We start from the raw sequence: 19,601 nt of genomic DNA, 5'->3' as shown, positions 1-19,601 counted from the left end.
TTAATCTGGGAGACCTGGGAAGATGTGTTGGAGCCTAGCTGGCTGCCACCACCCACTCCCCAGGGTCCTCGTGTGTCCGGGATGTGGACAATTGATTACCCATTCTATCATCCTACAGTGGGGTGAATAGCCTGTTTCTGGAACACTGTATGATTCTATCACTCTCTCGGCGGGGTGAATCATTTGCAGACCCAGTACCGCCCCTCCCGGGCACTAACAGGTGCAATCCAAACGGAAATCCAGCCCATGGTTCTGTATCTCCCACCTTCTAGTCATTATTTGCCTTGGGTAAGTGTTACTGAAAATGCTATATTGATCAGAGCATTTATTACTTGATATATAATTTCAGAATACACCCTGCATCATGTCACAGCTCTGGCGGTATTATCGGTGGAGTGGAATGGGAATGATATTAAAGCCACTCTTCTTTCTCGATAGCAGGATATGTGACTTGTCTCTGGTCCTGCGGCAGCCACAGAAGGTGTCAGAATGATCTCGGCGAAAGAACGGCAGAAGAGGAAGCTCTCGAAAGACAGCATGACCCTGCTCCCATGCTTCTACTTTGTTGAGGTGAGTGTTGTGGCTATACAATGTGTCACAGGTTCAGCTCTGTAATGTATTTGCTGCATTGGTTCTTTGCTTAAGAATCCATAGCAACACATTGCTATTAAGAATGAGTTGGTTTATTAGCAAAGGTTTAACAATCACACGACACATTACCAGTTCACCCACCAGGCTCACAACCACCTGCCCCATAGTGGATCCCCGAACCCAACTGGCTGGGGTTTTATTGAGTCTTGTGAACATCATGTGACTGGCTAAGCCACTCCCAACTCAACAGCTCTACAACTATTTTAGTAGAAATGGTAAATCAAATGCCCCGTTTTGGCAAGGACACTAGAACCCACAAATTAACAATTTAAATTTGAACTAAAACTTTAAATCAAATTAAAATTCTGTTCCCAGGGGTGATGATGCACTCCAGTCCCTCCGGCGCCCACCTCTCGCGGAAGACCGTCAGTGTACCGGTGGACACCGCATGCTCCATCTCCAGGGACTCCCTGGCTCGGATGTAACTGTGGAAGAGAGGCAGGCAGTCGGGCTGAACGACCCCCTCGACAGCTCTACAACTCTTTTGATTGGAGAAAATAAACATTAACTCAAGTGCCCCCTGATTTGGGGGACACTCCAAACACTTTCAAACAAGTGCCCTTTTTTTGTTCTTTTTTGGGGTTTTTTGTTTTTTTTGGGGCACTAAAAGCATAAATTTACAAGTGCCCCCTATAAAAGGGGAGGGGGACACTAAAACCCGACAGCTCTACAAACCTGTGAGCATACTCACAGCTGCAGGGTTGTGAATCTGTAGAATTCGCTGCCTCAGAGAGCTGTGGAAGCTGGGACATTGAATAAATTAAGACACAAATAGACGGTTTCTTAATCAATAAGGGGTTATGGGGGGGCGGGCAGGGAAGTGGAGCTGAGACCATGATCGGATCAGCCATGATCGTATTGAATGGCGGAGCAGGCTCGAGGAGCCGTATGGCCTACTCCTGCTCCTAATTCTTATGTTCTTATTAACAGCAGCACAACCTGTAGCTAAACGGTGTAGGGCAGAATGGAGTGAGATTCTGACAGCATGCTGCCTGCTCAGTGTATAACTTCTCCCTCATTCCCCTCTGCGTTTTAGAATCATTCTGTTCCGACACAAGCTATTGCTTCTTACTCTAGCTCTCCAGACTGCCATTTCTTCCCATCCTGTCCACACAGCGTGCCCTCGGACTGGTGGCGTTTGCACTGCACTCAGAGCCGACACTGCTTATTATGCAGTGGATATTATGCATTCAAAAGAAAGAAAGATTTGATCCGGCGCCTTTCATAACCTCAGGATATCCCAAAGCACTTTATAACCAATGAAGTACTTTTGAAGTGTTGAAATGTAGGAAATGCCCCTCAAGCCTGCTCCGCCATTCAATAAGATCATGGCTGATCTGATCATGGACTCAGCTCCACTTTCCTGCCTGCTCCCCATAACCCCTTATCCTCTTATCATTTAAGAAACTGTCTATTTCTGGCTTAAATTTATTAAATGACCCAGCTTCCATAGCTCTCTGAGGCAACCCTCTGAGAGAAGAAATTTCTCCTCATCTCAGTTTTAAATGGGCAACCCCTTATTCTAAGATCATGCCCTCTATTTCTCGTCTCCCCTATCAGCGGAAACATTCTCTGCATCCACCTTGTCAAGCCCCCTCATAATCTTACACGTTTTGATAAGATCACCTCTCATTCTTTTGAATTCCGATGAGTAGAGGCCCCACCGACTCAACTTTTCCCCATAAGTCAACCCCCTCATCCCCGGGATCAACCTAGTGAACCTTCTCTGAACTGCCTCCAAAGCAAGTATATCCTTTCATAAATATGGAAACCAAAACTGCATGCTGTATTCCAGGCGTGACCTCACTAATACCCTGTATAACTGTAACAATACTTCCCTGCTTTTATACTCCATCCTCTTTGCAATAAAGGCCAAGATTCCATTGGCCTTCCTGATCATGCTGTACCTGCATACCATTCTTTTGTGTTTCATGCACAAGTACCTCCAGGTCCTGCTGTACTGCAGCACTTTGCAATCTTTCTCCATTTAAATAATAACTTACTCTTTGATTTTTTTTCTGCCAAAATGCATGACCTCACACTTTCCAACATTATACTCCACCTGACAAATTTTTGCCCACTCACTTAGTCTGTCTATGTCCTTTTGCAGATTTTTTGTGTCCTCCTCACACATTGCTTTTCCTCCTATCTTTGTATCGTCAGCAAACTTGGCTACGTTACACTCAGTCCCTTTTTCCAAGTCGTTAATATAGATTGTAAATAGTTGGGGTCCCAGCACTGATCCCTGCGGCACCCCACTAGTTACTGATTGCCAACTAGAGAATGAACCATTTATCCCAGCTCTCTGTTTTCTGGTAGTTAGCCAATTCTCTATCCGTGCTGATATACTACCCCCAACTGTGAACTTTTATCTTGTGCAGTAACCTTTTATGTGGCACCTTGTCAATTGCCTTTTGGTAGTCCAAATACACCACATCCACTGGTTCCCCTTTATCCACCCTATTTGTTACATCCTCAAAGAATTTCAGCAAATTTGTCAAACATGACTTCCTCTTCATAAATCCATGCTGACTCTGCCTGACTGAGTTATGCTTTTCCAAATGTCCTGCTACTGCTTCTTTAACAATGGACTCCAACATTTTTCCAATCACAAGATGTTAGGCTAACTGGTCAATAGTTTCCTGCTTTTTGTCTGCCTCCTTTTTAAAATAAATTTCAACCAATGCATCCACAATCCCTGCCGCTACTTCTCTTAAGACCCAAGGATGCAAGCCATCAGGTCCAGGGATTTATCTGCCTTTAGTCCCATTATCTTACTGAGTGCCACCTCCTTAGTGATTGTGATTGTGTTAAGTTCCTCCCCCGCTATAGCCCCTTGACTATCCACTGTTGGGATATCTTTAGTGTCCGCTACCGTAAAGACGGATACAAAATATTTGTTCGGAGTTTCTGCCATCTCCATGTCCCCCATTACTAATTCCCCGGTCTCGTCCTCTAAGGGACCAACATTTACTTTAGCCACTCTTTTCCTATAGAAACTCTGGCTATCTGTTTTTATATTTTGTGCTAGTTTACTTTCATGGTCTATCTTCCCTTAATCATTTTTTTAGTCATTCTTTGCTGACTTTTAAAAGCTTCCCAATCTTCTGTCCTCCCACTAGTTTTGGCCACTTTGTATGCCCTTGTTTTTAATTGGATACCGACCTTTATTTTTTTAGTTAGCCACGGATGGCTCTTTGCTCTTACACCCTTTCCTCTTCACTGGAATATATTTTTCTTGAGAGTTGTGAAATATCTCCTTAAATGTACACCACTGTTCATCAACTGCCCGACACGACCGAGCAGTGTTACCCATAAACTCAAATGGCTAATAAACCTATTGAACCTTAATTGAACTCTGAGGAGGAGGGGTATTGTAAGTTGTTTGTAGATTTAGAAAGGGTTTTCTGGGCACAACTTTGCTGCAGTTGATTTTGTGAATCAGGAATTGAACAGCGATAGTGGATTACTGGCCAGTTGGCACATGAGTAATGGAAAAAAATAAAGACTTGCATTTATATAGCGCCGTCCACAACCGTTGGATGTCCCAAAGCCAATGAAGTACTTTTTGAAGTGTTGTAATGTAGGAAATGCAGCAGCCAATCCGTGCACAGCAAGCTCTCACAATTTAGCAATGAGACAAAGCTCCTTTCACTGTATTCTGTAGCTGGATTGCCAACGAATGAGTATAACTACTGAAACATTCAATCATCTTGGGTTCTGACGAAATGGACAATGTCCAGATTTATCCACAAGGCCCCGCGATTCTAGTTCAGCTGCAGTGATATTTGACGGCAGGCTTTGAAACTGTTTCTGGGAGAGTTCGGAATGCTGAATGATTGTGGCTCAGCCTTTATTGCAGGAAACTTGGGAATTAGTTGCTGATCTTATTCCGTGTTGCGATTAAGCAATTTGGCACAGCTGCACTTATACTCAGAAACCTCGTGTCACTTCCTGTATCACCGGCTTGCTCATTCTAAATGTGAGGTCAGGCCTTGGTTTTCACCATCAATTAAGACCGAAGCTGTTGTTTCCAGTCCCCGCCACAAACTCTGTTCCCTCGTCACTGACCTCTGTCTGAGGCTGAACTGCACTGCTCGCAACCGAGGTGTCATATTTGATGCTCAAATGAGCTTCCAACCACATATCTGCAGCATAACCAAGACCGCCAATTTCCACCTCTGTAACATCGCCTGTCTCTACCCCTGCCTCAGCTCATCCGCTGCTGAAATCCTCATCCATGCCTTTGTTATCTCCAGACTTGACTATTCCAGCGCACTCCTGGCTGGCCTCCCACATTCTACCTCACGTAAACTAGAGGTCATCCAAAACTCAGCTGTCCATGTCCTAACTCGCACCGAGTCCGGTTCACCCATCACCCCTGTGCTTGCTGATCTACATTGGCTCCCGGTTAAGCAATGCCTTGATTATAAAATTGTCATTCTTGTTTTCAAATCCCTCCATAGCCTCGCCCCTCCCTATCTCTAGTAATCTCCTCCAGCCCCACAACCCCCCGAGATGTCTGCGCTTCTGAAATTCTGCCCTCTTGAGCATCCCTGATTATAATCGCTCCACCATCGGTGGCCGTGGCTTCTGTTGCCTGGCCCCAAGCTCTGGAACTCTCTCCCTCAACCTCTCCGCCTCTCTCCCTCTCTTTCCTCCTTTAAGACACTCCTTAAAACCTACCTCTTTGACCAAGCTTTGGTCACCTGCGCTAATTTTTGCTCTGTGGCTCGGTGTCAAATTTTTTGTTATAATACTCCTGTGAAGCGCCTCGGGATGTTTTACTACATTAAAGGCGCTATATAAATACAGGTTGTTGTTGATCGATCAAACTGTTTTTTGCTACAGAGGGGTACTTGTTCAATTGGGGCTTACATCTCAGATGTGGAGCTTTCTCCTAGCTGTCCGCCTGAACATCAATGTCCTGATACCAGCTCATCATCATCCCTCAGAATCGAGGAAGACTTGCTTCCACTCTTAAAATGAGTCCTTAGGTGGCTGAACAGTCCAATATGAGAGCCACAGTCTCTGTCACAGGTGGGACAGATAGTCGCTGAGGGAAGGGGTGGGTAGGACTGGTTTGCTGCACGCTCTTTCCACTGCCTGCGCTTGATTTCTGCATGCTCTCGGCGACAGACTCAAGGTGCTCAGCGCCCTCCCGGATGCTCTTCCTCCACTTAGGGCGATCTTTGGCCAGGGACTCCCAGGTGTCAGTGGGGATGTTGCACTTTATCAGGGAGACTTTGAGGGTGTCCTTGTAACATTTCCTCTGCCCACCTTTGGCTCGTTTGCCGTGAAGGAGTTCCGAGTAGAGCACTTGCTTTGGGAGTCTCGTGTCTGGCATGCGAACAATGTGGCCTGCCCAGCGAAGCTGATCAAGTGTGGTCAGTGCTTCAATGCTGGGGATGTTGGCCTGGTTGCGGACGCTAACATTGGTGTGTCTGTCCTCCCAGGGGATTTGTAGGATCCTGCGGAGGCATTGTTGGTGGTATTTCTCCAGGGACTTGAGGTGTCTACTGCAGCACTGACCAGCCCACACTGCGATATGTGTGCGCACTGGGTCCGTGCAGCAGCGCAGGTCTCCAGTCGTCCTGGTTGATCCTTGCTACTGGACCTAGCTCTGTCAAGCCCGTGTGGTGGATGGTGTGCAACGGTCACCACACGTTAAAAAATCCACATACAGGCATCTTCCACCCCTTCAAGATTTAGTTCGGACCTGGAATTTTAGGTCCATCATTGAAACACCTGTGAACTTTTCGGCATGGAAGCAAGTCATCCTCGATTCGAGGGACTGCCTCTGATGATGATAATGCTCTCTCTCAGCCATACAGGAGGGCGGGTATTACTACAGCCCTGTCGACCATGAGCTTGGTGGCAGTTTTGAGGACCTGGTCTTCAAATACTCTTTTCCTCAGACGGCCTAAGCTAACACCACAAATACTGTTCGGGTTCCAGACAAGTAAACACCCAGCATAAAACATTGAGCGCGGGCATGTAATTACGCTAAGCCCAAATTTCCTCATTCTTTTACGTCGGTCTATCTATCTATGTGCCCACAAGCAATACCGCTGATTATAACGTCTCCGCCCCCAGCTAAAGAGCTACACACACAGTTTAAAACATTTCCCTGATTTTAAACACAGTGTGCCTGCCGTCATTAAATGATGGTTTAAAGCTTTTATTTTCATACTTAACAAAGGAATATATGGTGTGAGTTCTGAGCTGACCTCAGTTCATGTGAAAGACAGCACCTCGAACAGGACAGTGATCCCTCAGCACTGCACTGCACACCAGGATCTGTTGCTTAGTACCTGGAGTGGGACTTGAACCCACGACCTTCTGTGTCACTGGCGAGAGTGCTGCCCACTGAGCCACAGGTTCACACTGGGCACGTGGTGTGCTGTTAGCCTCAGGTGAGTTTTTAATCTATGTTAGCCAGTCTGGGAAGATTCAAACAGGAGTGTGATGTAGAAGTAAAGGGCTGGATTTTTGGCTCAGTTGTGCCTCAGTTTGTGCCCCGGAGTGGCGGTAAATGGTGTTTCCAGGCATAATGCCAAGCGTCCAACTTTTACTGCCCGGCCGGCAAATTCGGCTCAGGAATGGGTCAGTGCAAAAACTTACCGCCCTGCCCTCTAGTTTCACTGAGATCATGATTGTCAATCATTGTGCAACGCTGCGCTACCGCCTCGGAAGAAAAAGTCAGCCCTAATGCCTCAGTTAACGCCGCCCCAGGAGACGTTTGAAAAACCAGGCATTCCCAGGCTGCAGCAGGCAGTATTGGCAGCGTATTTTAATGGTGGGAGGAGGATCCTACATCGCAGCTCACACGGACTGCAACGGTTGCACACAACACGCTGCGTGAAGCTCTGACTTACAAACGGAAATTTTATCTGCCATGACAGCCCTTCCAACTTCAGTGAGACAGTTTAATGGGGGCATTACTAGTTCGCCAGCGTATCATGCTGTATGCTATTGCCAGGCGGTGTCAAGCTAGAAGAAGGGCTCTTGGCCATGTCGGCCCATGGATTGGCCGAAGACATCCGGGGAGGAGGGGTTACCCCCTGTGGGTTTACAGACACCAACACTCAGACCATCAGCTCTCTGAGGAGCGGTGTGTGAGAAGGCTGTGCTTCCGAAAGCAAGTACTGAGAGATGCCATCTCCTACAGGCAGACCCATGCCTGGAGCCCTCTGGAGGCAGCCTTCAATACTCTCCTGAACAGGTTTCTCAATTCATTGTGGTGTGCTGCATGTTGCACAGCTTGACCACCATGAGGGCCAGGCATTGCCAGTGGGGATTGCAGGCCCACCTCAGGAGGAGGAGGAGGAAGAGGAGCCTGGCGAGGCCCCTATTGGATAGCCCCCCATCCATGGGGCAGACAGAGTGGAGATGCTGTTGGACCAAGAGTCACCAGCTCGTAATGGAGCGGCTGCTACATGGAGAAACTGAGGGATGGAGCTAATACTGGACACGCTATGTGCCCTCATAAAGGCACATCTCCGGTGAACACTGGAATGATACACAAGACACCAATGACAAAGCATGAATCATTAATTTTACTGCAACAAAGTAACACAAACTGCAACCCCCCCCCAGAATCAAACCAGGCAAATGACATTGTGTCAACCGTACACAAATGGGCCATTCAGTCCCACTCAGTGCTGGGATGTATGCTCCACTCCAGCCTCCTCCCACCCCTCTTCAGCTTACCCTCTCAACATATCCTTCTATTGCAGAAGATAAAGGTACGCGGAGTCAGAGGAAATGTATTAGCATGGATAGAGAATTGGCTGGCTAACAGAAAGCAGAGAGTCGGGATAAATGGGTCCTTTTCGGGTTGGAAATCGGTGGTTAGTGGTATGCCACAGGGATCGGTGCTGGGACCACAACTGTTTACAATATACATAGATGACCTGGAAGAGGGGACAGAGTGTAGTGTAACAAAATTTGCAGATGACACAAAGATCAGTGGGAAAGCGGGTTGTGTAGAGGACACAGAGAGGCTGCAAAGAGATTTAGATAGGTTAAGCGAATGGGCTAAGGTTTGGCAGATGGAATACAATGTTGGAGAATGTGAGGTCATCCACCTTGGGGGAAAAAAAAAACAGTAAAAGGGAATATTATTTGAATGGGGAGAGATTACAACATGCTGCGGTGCAGAGGGACCTGGGGGTCCTTGTGCATGAATCCCAAAAAGTTAGGTGCAGCAGGTAATCAGGAAGGCGAATGGAATGTTGGCCTTCATTGCGAGAGGGATGGAGTACAAAAGCAGGGAGGTCCTGCTGCAACTGTACAGGGTATTGGTGAGGCCGCACCTGGAGTACTGTGCGCAGTTTTGGTCTCCTTACTTAAGGAAGGATATACCAGCTTTGGAGGGGGTACAGAGACGATTCACTAGGCTGATTCCGGAGATGAGGGGGTTACCTTATGATGATAGATTGAGTAGACTGGATCTTTACTTGTTGGAGTTCAGAAGGATGAGGGGTGATCTTATAGAAACATTTAAAATAATGAAAGGGATAGACAAGATAGAGGCAGAGAGGTTATTTCCACTGGTCGGGGAGACTAGAACTAGGGGGCACAGCCTCAAAATATGGGGGAGCCAATTTAAAACCGAGTTGAGAAGGAATTTCTTCTCCCAGAGGGTTGTGAATCTGTGGAATTCTCTGCCCAGGGAAGCAGTTGAGGCTAGCTCATTGAATGTATTCAAATCACAGATAGATAGATTTTTAACCAATAAGGGAATTAAGGGGTATGGGGAGCGGGCGGGTAAGTAGAGCTGAGTCCACGGCCAGATCAGCCATGATCTTGTTGAGTGACGGAGCAGGCTCGAGGGGCTAGATGGCCTACTCCTGTTCCATTTCTTATGCTCTTATGTTCTTATGTTCTATTCTCTCCTACATGCTAATCTAGCTTCCCCTTCAATCCATCTATGCTATTCACTTCAGCTACTCCTTGTGTTTGCAAGTTCCACATTCTAACCACTCTTTGGGTAAACAAGTTTCTCCTGAATTCCCCATTGGCTTTATTGCTCTTGGCAAGATCTTCTTTTTCTTCATAGGCAGTCCCCCAGAGTCAAGGAAGACTTTCTTCCACACTAAAATGAGTTTGAAGGTGACTGATGAGACCAATGCGGGACCTCTGTCACAGGTGGGGCAGGCGGTGGTTGGAAGTACGGATGGGTGAGGTGCCTGGGTTGTCGTACATTCCTCTGCTAAGTGTACTTGGCTTCCGTGTGCTCCCGGCGAAGTGACTCGAGGTGCTCGGCACCTTCCCGGATGCTTCTCTTCCACTTTGAGCGGTCTTGGGCCAGGGATTCCCAGGTGTCGGTGGGGATGGTACATTTTTTCAAGGAGGCTTTGAGGGTGTCCTTGAAGCATTTCCTCTGCCCACCTGGGGCTTGCTTGCCGTGTCGTAGCTCAGACTAGAGCGCTTGTTACGGAAGTCTAGCATCGGGCATGCGGACAATGTGGCCCGTCCATTGGAGCTGATCCAACATGGTCAATGCCTCGATGCTGGGGATAACATGCACGCCTCACATTTGAGTAGTGCTTGAGTTAGGTAAATATCTGGCTCTTCAAACAGAAGGGGAAGGATTCGGGCAATTTGCCCAATTTGGTGATGAATGAGGGGTCAGTTGGCTCTGGGCAGCGATATTCGAAAACCACCACTTTAGTACAAATGAAGGGAGGGTTGCTGGTAGTGAGTAATGACAGTAATAACCTACTACATCATTCAGTTGTACCAGTCTAGGATTATACGCAGGGTCTAGCTTCCCGATCTCTCACAGGCCAGTGCAGTCAGGGCACCAAAGCATGGTCCAGCCAACTGAAGCTAAGACCTGCGGATTATCTGGGAATGGAGGTCGGGCTGAGCTGATGTTATTGCACCTAGCACAGAGTACGATTGAAAGGGTGGGGGGGGGGGCTTAATTGGCAATAGTCTTTGCAGAGAAGGAGGAGACCAGTCCCCAGCATGGGTCCTTACACAATCAGCTCATTCTGAGAATGGAGAGGAGAGCTGCTCACTGTCACTGACACAGGAAGACAATTACATTGGCCGTGTACGAGGTACATAGGTGGGAGTATTTACACTGGGGCCCTTCTGATCGTCTGTGGTAGCCTTGGTACAATAGCCGCAGAAACCCCGGGATCATTCTGGTGAATCTGCACAGTGCCCCCTCCAAGTCCTTTCTGAGGGGCGGGGCCCAGAACTGGATGCAGTGCCCCAGACAAGGGGCTGATCGAAGCCCTGTACAACTGAAGCATCACTTCCTCCCATTTGCGATAAAGGCCAACATACTTGAGCCTTTTTGATTGATTGTTGTAGATGTCGACTGGCTTTAAATGATTTGTCAGTCCGCTCCTCCACAGCTCCAAGTTTCTCACCATTTAGGAAATACTACGATTTATCTTTCTTGGGTCCGAAGTTGATGGCCTCACATTGAACGGCACCTGCCACAGTTATGTTTGACAGACCCCCATCAGGGGAAATTCAACCGGACGGTTCCGAGATATGCCTGCCCACAAGCTCTTTGGGTTTTGTGGCAGTCCTCCTGGCATTGGCTTCATTGTGGTGCCATCGGGGGTGGAATTGGTCTTCGGCTGTGCCGTGAAATGGACGACAGCGAATTGGCAGCCTGATTTCCACCTCGCGCTAAAATCGGGCCTCGTATAAAATTAACCCTTTGCATGCTGTGGAGATGTTTTCTTCTCGGATCTCCATCCCAAAATTACTTCTTGCCTTTAAAAACATTCTTTAAACCCATCACTTTAACAAGGCTTTTTTTCTTTATTCATTCCTGGGATGTGGGTGTCGCTGGCAAGGCCGGCATTTATTGCCCATCCCTAATTGCTCCTTGAGAAGATGGTGGTGAGCCGCCTTCTTGAACCGCTGCAGTCCGTGTGGTGAAGGTGCTCCCACTGTGCTGTTAGGGAGGGAGTTCCAGGATTGTGACCCAGCGACGATGAAGGAATGGACGATATATTTCCAAGTCAGGATGGTGTGTGACTTGGAGGGGAACGTGGAGGTGATGGTGTTCCCATGCGTCTGCTGCCCTTGTCCTTCTAGGTGGTAGAGGCCGCGGGTTTGGGAGGTGCTGCCGAAGAAGCCTTGGCGAGTTGCTGCAGTGCATCTTGTGGATGGTGCACACTGCAGCCACGGTGCGCCGGTGGTGGAGGGAGTGAATGTTGAAGGTGGGGGATGGGGGGCCAATCAAGCAGCTGCTTTGTCCTGGATGGTGTTGAACTTCTTGAGTGTTGAGAGCTGCAGTCATCTAGGCAAGTGGAGAGTATTCCATCACACTCCTGACTTGTGCCTTGTAGGTCACCTTTCCTAATAATCACACCATAGTCCACCGTAGCCTGGAAGGTTGTGGCTTCAAGTCCCACACTAGGGACTTGAGCACAAAAAATTTAAGCTGACACTCCAGCAGAGTGCCGCACTGTCGGAGGTGCCGTCTTTCAGATGAGACGTTAAACTGAGGCCCCATCTGCTCTCTCAGGTGGATGTAAAAGATCCCATGGCACTATTTCGAAGAAGAGCAGGGGAGCTATCCCCGGTGTCCTGACCAATATTTATCCCTCAATTAACATAACAAAAAAACAGATTATCTGGTCATTATCACATTGCTGTTTGTGGGAGCTTGCTGTGCGCAAATTGGCTGCCGCATTTCCCACATTACAACAGTGACGACACTCCAAAAGTACTTCATTGGCTGTAAAGCGTTTTGACATGTCTGCTGGTTGTGAAAAGCGCTATATAAATGCAAGTCTTTTCTTTCTTATTTAAAAAAAAATCCTTCCGTAAAACGCCTTGAAACATTTTTCTGCACTCAAGGTGCGATATAAACACGTTACAGAATTATCGAATCGTCTGTGAAATGCTCAATCTTGAGTGTTCATGTGAAGCAACATGTAAATACTGTTTACTGGAGGGCCCGAGGAGGAAGGAAAGGAGTGCTGATGTAAATGAAGGTTCGTAGTGTCCTGGGGGCAATGTACAAACCGGCCATAGTGCATTGAGCAAGCTGAGAGCACCATGACACCCGCAGAGCCCCAAACGCCCCACAGGGACTGTCTGAGCAGTAATCTGATCGAGGGGTTCATGTGACAACATAAACGGTGGGAGCAGAGCTCGGGCATGAACTGTGCGCTTAGTCTTTAAACCCCGTCTGGGTAATGGCAGCTGTTGGTAAAATGACACAGACACAGGCCATTGGGCCCGACCGGTCCGTGCCGATAAACTGAGCGCAGAGGGGCCGTAAATCCAGCTCATACAGTATAAAAGCAAGGAAGTTATGATGAATCTTTATAAATCGCTGGTTCGGCCTCAATTGGAGTATTGTGTCCAATTCTGGGCACCGCACTTTAGGAAGGATGTGAAGGCCTTAGAGAGGGTGCAGAAAAGATTTACGAGAATGGTTCCAGGGATGAGGGACTTCAGTTACGTGGATAGACTGGAGAAACTGGGGTTGTTCTCCTTGGAGCAAAGAAGGTTGAGAGGAGATTTGATCGAGGTGTTCAAAATCATGAGGGGTCTAGACAGAGTAGAGAGAGAGAAACTGTTCCCATTGGTGGAAGGGTCGAGAACCAGAGGACACAGATTTAAGGCGATTGGTAGAAGAACCAAAGGTAACATGAGGAAAAACCTTTTTATGCAGCGAGTGGTTAGGATCTGGAATGCGTTGCCTGAGAGGGTGGTGGAGGCAGACTCAATCACGGCTTTCAAAAGGGAATTGGATAAGTACCTGACGGAAACAATTTACAGGGCTACGGGGAAACATAGAAACATAGAAAATAGGTGCAGGAGTAGGCCATTCGGCCCTTCGAGCCTGCACAGCCATTCAATAAGATCCTGGCTGATCATTCCTTTAGTACCCCTTTCTGCTTTTTCTCCATACCCCTTGATCCCTTTAGCCGTAAGGGCCATATCTAACTCCCTCTTAAGTATATCCAATGAACTGGCATCAACAACTTTCTGCGGCAGGGAATTCCACAGGTTAACAACTCTCTGAGTGAAGAAGTTTCTCCTCATCTCAGTCCTAAGTTGCCTACCCCTTATCCTAAGGCTATGTCCCCTGGTTCTGGACTTCCCCAACATCGGGAACATTCTTCCCGCATCTAACCTGTCCAGTCTCGTCAGAATTTTATACGTTTCTATGAGATCCCCTCTCATCCTTCTAAACTCCAATGAATAAAGGCCCAGTTGATCTAGTCTCTCCTCATATGTGAGTCCAGTCATCCCGGGAATCAGTCTGGTGAACCTTCGCTGCACTCCCTCAATGGCAAGAATGTCCTTCCTCAGATTAGGAGACAAAAACTGAACATACTATTCCAGGTGAGGCCTCACTAAGGCCCTGTACAACTGCAGGAAGACCTCCCTGCTCCTATACTCAAATTCCCTAGCTATGAAGGCCAACATACTATTTGCTTTCTTTACCACCTGCTGTACCTGCATGCCCACTTTCAGTGACTGATGAACCATGACACCCAGGTCTCATTGCATCTCCCCTTTTCCTAATCTGCCGCCATTCAGATAATATTCTGCCTTCGTGTTTTTGCTCCCAAAATGGATAACCTCACATTTATCCACATTATACTGCGTCTGCCATGCATTTGCCCACTCACCTAACCTGTCCAAGTCACCCTGCAGCCTCTTAGCGTCCCCCTCACAGCTCACACCGCCACCCAGTTTAGTGTCATCCGCAAACTTGGAGATATTACACTCAATTCCTTCATCTAAATCATTAATGTATATTGTAAAGAGCTGGGGTCCCAGCACTGAGCCCTGTCGCACTCCACTAGTCACTGCCTGCCATTCTGAAAAGGACCCGTTTATTCCGACTCTCTGCTGCCTGTCTGCCAACCAGTTCTCTATCCACGTCAGTACATTACCCCCAATACCATGTGCTTTGATTTTGCACATCAATCTCTTGTGCGGGACCTTGTCAAAAGCCTTTTGAAAGTCCAAATACAACACATCCACTGGTTCTCCCTTGTCCACTCTGCTTGTTACATCCTCAAAAAATTCCAGAAGTTTCGGCAAGCATGATTTCCCTTTCATAACTCCATGTTAACTTGGTCCGATCCTATCACTGCTTTCCAAATGCGCTGTTATTTCATCCTTATTGATTGATTCCAACATTTTCCCCACTACTGATGTCAGGCTAACCGGTCTATAATTACCTGTTTTCTCTCTCCCTCCTTTTTTAAAAAGTGGTGTTACATTAGCTACCCTCCAGTCCATAGGAACTGATCCAGAGTCGATAGACTGTTGGAAAATGATCACCAATGCATCGATTATTTCTAGGGCCACTTCCTTAAGTACTCTGGGATGCAGACTATCAGGCGCCGGGGATTTATCGGCCTTCAATCCCATCAATTTCCCTAACACAATTTCCCGCCTAATAAGGATATCCTTCAGTTCCTTCTTCTCACTAGACCCACTGTCCCCTAGTACATTCGGAATGTTATTTGTGTCTTCCTTCATGAAGACAGAACCAAAGTATTTGTTCAATTGGTCTGCCATTTCTTTGTTCCCCATTATAAATTCACCTGAATCCGACTGCAAGGGACCTATGTTTGTCTTCATTAATCTTTTTCTCTTCACATATTTATAGAAGCTATTGCAGTCAGTTTTTACGTTCCCTGTAAGCTTCCTCTCATACTATTTCCCCCCTCCTAATTAAACCCTTAGTCCTCTTCCCAGTCCTCAGGTTTGTTGCTTTTTTTAGCCAATTTATTTGCCTCCTCCTTGGCTTTAACACTATCCTTAATTTCCCTTGTTAGCCATGGTTGAGCCACCTTCCCCGTTTTATTTTTACTCCAGACAGGGATGTACAATTGCTGAAGTTCATCCATGTGATCTTTAAATGTTTGCCATTGCTTATCCACCGTCAACCCTTTAAGTATCTTTTGCCAGTCTATTCTCGCCAATTCACGCCTCATACCATCGAAGTAACCTTTCCTTAAGTTCAGGACCCTAGCCTCTGAATTAAGGGCAGGTGTGTGGGACTGGCTGAGGTACTCCTGCAGAGAGCTGGCACGGGCCGAACGGCCTCTTTCTGTGCTGTAACCATTCTGTGATTCTATGATTCTCCTTAAATGCTATTCACCACAACTGCTCGATGAAGAATATTCTCCTGAATTTCATATTGGATATACCAGTGCCTCCTATATTTATGGCCCCTAGTTTTGGTCTCGCCCACAAGTGGAAACATCCTCTCTATGTTTACCCTATCAAACCCTTCCATAATCATAAAGACCTCCATCAGCTCACCCCTCAGCCTTCTCTTTTCTCGGGTAAAGAGGCCCCGCCTCTTCAGTCTTTCCCGAAAGATAATTCTTCTCAGTTTTGGTATCATCCTTGTAAATCTTGTTTACATCTTCTCCAGTGCCTGTCTATTGTTTTATAATATGGAGACCAGAACTGTGCTCAGTGCTCTGTAGAAAAATAGCAATAAGTCAAAGCTAAAGGCATTATATCTGAAGGCGTGAAGCATTCGTAACAAAATAGATGAATTAATAGCACAGATAGCAATTAATAGGTTTGATCTAACAGCCATTGCAGAGACGTGGTTGCAAAGTGGCCAACGTTGGGAACTAAATATTCCAGGATACCTAACTTTTAGAAGAGATAGACAAATTGGAAAAGGAGGAGGGGCAGCCCTGATAATAAAGGAGCGGATAAAGACAGGAGAGAGAAAGGATCTTAGCTCCAAAAATCAAGAAGTAGAATCAGTTTGGGTGGAGCTAAGAAACAGCCTGGGGCAGAAAACATTGGTGGGAGTTGTTTATAGGCCCCCAAACAGGAGTGGTAATGTAGGGCACAGTATAAATCAGAGAATTAGAGACGCATGTAATAAGGGTAATATGGTAATCATGGGGGACTTTAATCTACATATAGACTGGGCAAACCAAATTTGCAGTAATAGTGTGGAGGACGAATTCATGGAATGTATACAAGATGGTTTTCTAGATCAGTATGTTGAGGAACCAACTAGTGAACTGACTATTTTAGATCTAGTATTGTGCAATGAGAAAGGCTTAAGTAATAACCATGAAGCAAAGGGGCCCTAAGGGAAGAGTGATCATAATATGATAGAATATTACATTAAGTTTGAAAGTGATTTAGTTAAATCCAAAACTAGGATCTTAAATCTAAACAAAGCAAACTATGTAGGTATGAGGGGAGAGTTGGCTAAGATAGATTGGGAAACTACATTAGAAAGTATGATGGTAGACGAGTAGTGGCTAGCATTTAAAGAATTAACACATAATTTACTACAAACACACATTCCATTAAGGCACAAAAACCCCACAGAAAAAGTGGTCCAACCATGGCTAACAAGAAACGTTAAAGATAGTATTAGATCAATAATGTTGCCAAAAAGAGCAGTAAGCCTGAAGATTGGGAGGATTTTAGAATTCAGCAAAGGAGGACCAAGAATTTGATAAAGAAAGGGAAAATAGAATATGAGAGTAAACTAGCGAGAGACATAAAAACAGACTGTAAAAACTTCTATAGGTATGTAAAATGGAAAAGATTAACAAAAGTAAATGTGGGTCCCTTACAGGCTGAGACAGGAGAAATTATAATCGGGAATAAGGAAATGGCAGAGAAATTAAACAAATACTTTGTTCTTCATGGAAGAAGAAGCAAAAAACTTGCCAGAAATAGTGGAGAACCAAAGGTCTGCGAGAATTAGGAACTGAAAGAAATTAGTATTAGTAAAAAAAATAGTACTGGAGAAATTAATGGGACTGAAAGCCGATAAATCCCCTGGACCTGACGGCCTACATCATAGGGTTTTGAAAGAGGTGGCCATAGAGAGAGTGGATGCATTGGTTATCATCTTCCAAGATTCCGTAGATTCTAGAACGGTTCCCACAGATTGGAAGGCAGCTAATGTAATCCTGCTATTTAAGAAAGGAGGGAGAGAGAAAACAGGGAACTACAGACCAATTGGTCTGACATCAGTAGTAGGGAAAATGCTAGAATCTATCATTAACAACATGGTAACAGGGCACTTAGAAAATAATAACAGGATTGGGCAGAGTAAGACGGGTTTATGAAAGGGAAATCATGTTTGATGACGTTCAGCCACCTGCACTTTACCTTCAGTGGCACCACCATCATTGGGTCCCCCACGATCAGTGTCTCGAGGGCCACCATTGATCAGAAGCTGAACTGGACCAACTCTATCAACACTGTGGCTACAAGAGCAGGTCAGAGGCTGGGCACTCTGCAATGAATGGCTCACCTCATGACCTGTCAAAGCCTCTCTATCAACACCCCTGTAACTGGACTCAATATCCAACCACTCCATGACTGGCCACTATGTCTGCTGTATGTATGATCTATAGGATGCACCAGAGCAACTCACCATTGTTGCTTCAACCACACCGCCCACTGCTGTGATATCTGCCACTGTGAAGGGCAAGAGTACCATTGTCGTGGAAGCACATCTCCAATTTCCCTCCCAAGTCACACACTATCCTGACTCGAACATATACTGCTGATCCATCATTGTCATTGGCTCAGAGTCTGGAATTCCCAACACCATTGCAGGAACACCATCATCACTGGTTCAAGAACTTGATCCACAAGGTCCTTCTCAGGGCGACTCAAGATGTGTGATAAATGTGGCCTTGCCACACTGGCCCACAATCAGTATTTTGTTACTGCGTTTACTGCACTTTGCATTCCTGATGGATGTAGAAGATGAAAGGGAATCATAGTTTACCTAAAACTCTGCTGCCCGTGTCCTAACTCGCACCGAGTCCCGCTCACCTATTGCCCCCTGTGCTCGCTGCCCCGTGTCCTAACCCGCACCGAGTCCCGCTCAACCATCACCCCCTGTACTCGCTGCCCCGTATCCTAACTCACACTGAGTCCCGCTCACCCATCACCCCCTGTGCTCACTGCCTCGTGTCCTAACTCGCACCGAGTCCTGCTCACCCATCACCCCCTGTACTCGCTGCCCTGTATCCTAACTCACACTAAGTCCCGCTCACCCATCACCCCCTGTGCTCACTGTCCCGTGTCCTAACTCACACTGAGTCCCACTCAGCCATCACCCCCTGTGCTCGTTGTCCCGTGTCCTAACCCACACCAAGTCCTGCTCGCCCATCACCCCCGTGCTTGCTGCCCCGTGTCCTAACTCACACCAAGTCCCGCTCACCCATCACCCCCTGTACTCACTGCCCCATATCCTAACTCACACTGAGTCCTGCTCACCCATCACGCCTTGTGCTCACTGCCCCGTGTCCTAATTCGCACCGAATCCCGCTCACCCATTACCCGCTGTGCTCACTGCCCCGTGCCTTAACTTGCACCGAGTCCTACTCACCCGTCACCTCCTGAACTCACTGCCCTGTGTCCTAACTTGCACCGAGTCCCGCTCACCCATCACCCCCTGTGCTCACTGCCCTGTGTCCTAACTCGCACTGTCCCGCTCACCCATCACCCACTGTGCTTGCTGCCCCGTGTCCTAACTCACACCAAGTCCCGCTCACCCATCACCCCCTGTGCTCACTGCCCTGTGTCCTAACTCGCACTGTCCCGCTCACCCATCACCCCCTGTGCTCGCTGCCCGTCTCCTAACTTGCACCAAGACCCGCTCACCCCTCACCCCCTGTGCTTGCTGCCCCGTGTCCTAACTCACACCAAGTCCCGCTCACCCATCACCCCCTGTGCTCGCTGCCCGTCTCCTAACTTGCACCAAGACCCGCTCACCCCTCACCCCCTGTGTTCGCTGACCCGTGTCCTAACTCGCACCAAGTCCGGCTCACCCCTCACCTCCTGTGTTCGCTGCCCCGTGTCCTAACTCGCACCAAGTCGTGCTCACTCATCACTCCCTGTGCTCACTGACCTACATTCGCTCTTCGATTTAAAAATTCTCATCCTTTTGTTTAAATACCACCATTGCTTCTCTCCTCACTATC

At 47.2% G+C, this 19,601-nt stretch overlaps 1 protein-coding gene across 1 annotated transcript in view; it reads left to right on the top strand.

The window, feature by feature from the left end:
* The first annotated feature begins 489 nt into the window (after positions 1 to 489).
* Positions 490 to 19,601, top strand: part of plppr3a (phospholipid phosphatase related 3a) — a 131,252-nt gene continuing 112,140 nt past the window's right edge. The window contains exon 1 of the mRNA XM_070860908.1: positions 490 to 570. Within this exon, the coding sequence (XP_070717009.1) occupies positions 490 to 570 (81 nt within the window). The remainder of the gene's footprint in view (positions 571 to 19,601) is intronic.

The sequence above is a fragment of the Pristiophorus japonicus genome, chromosome 18 (assembly GCF_044704955.1).
Source record: "Pristiophorus japonicus isolate sPriJap1 chromosome 18, sPriJap1.hap1, whole genome shotgun sequence".
Lineage (NCBI taxonomy): Eukaryota > Metazoa > Chordata > Chondrichthyes > Pristiophoridae > Pristiophorus > Pristiophorus japonicus.
This window is presented reverse-complemented; position numbering and strand designations above follow the sequence as displayed.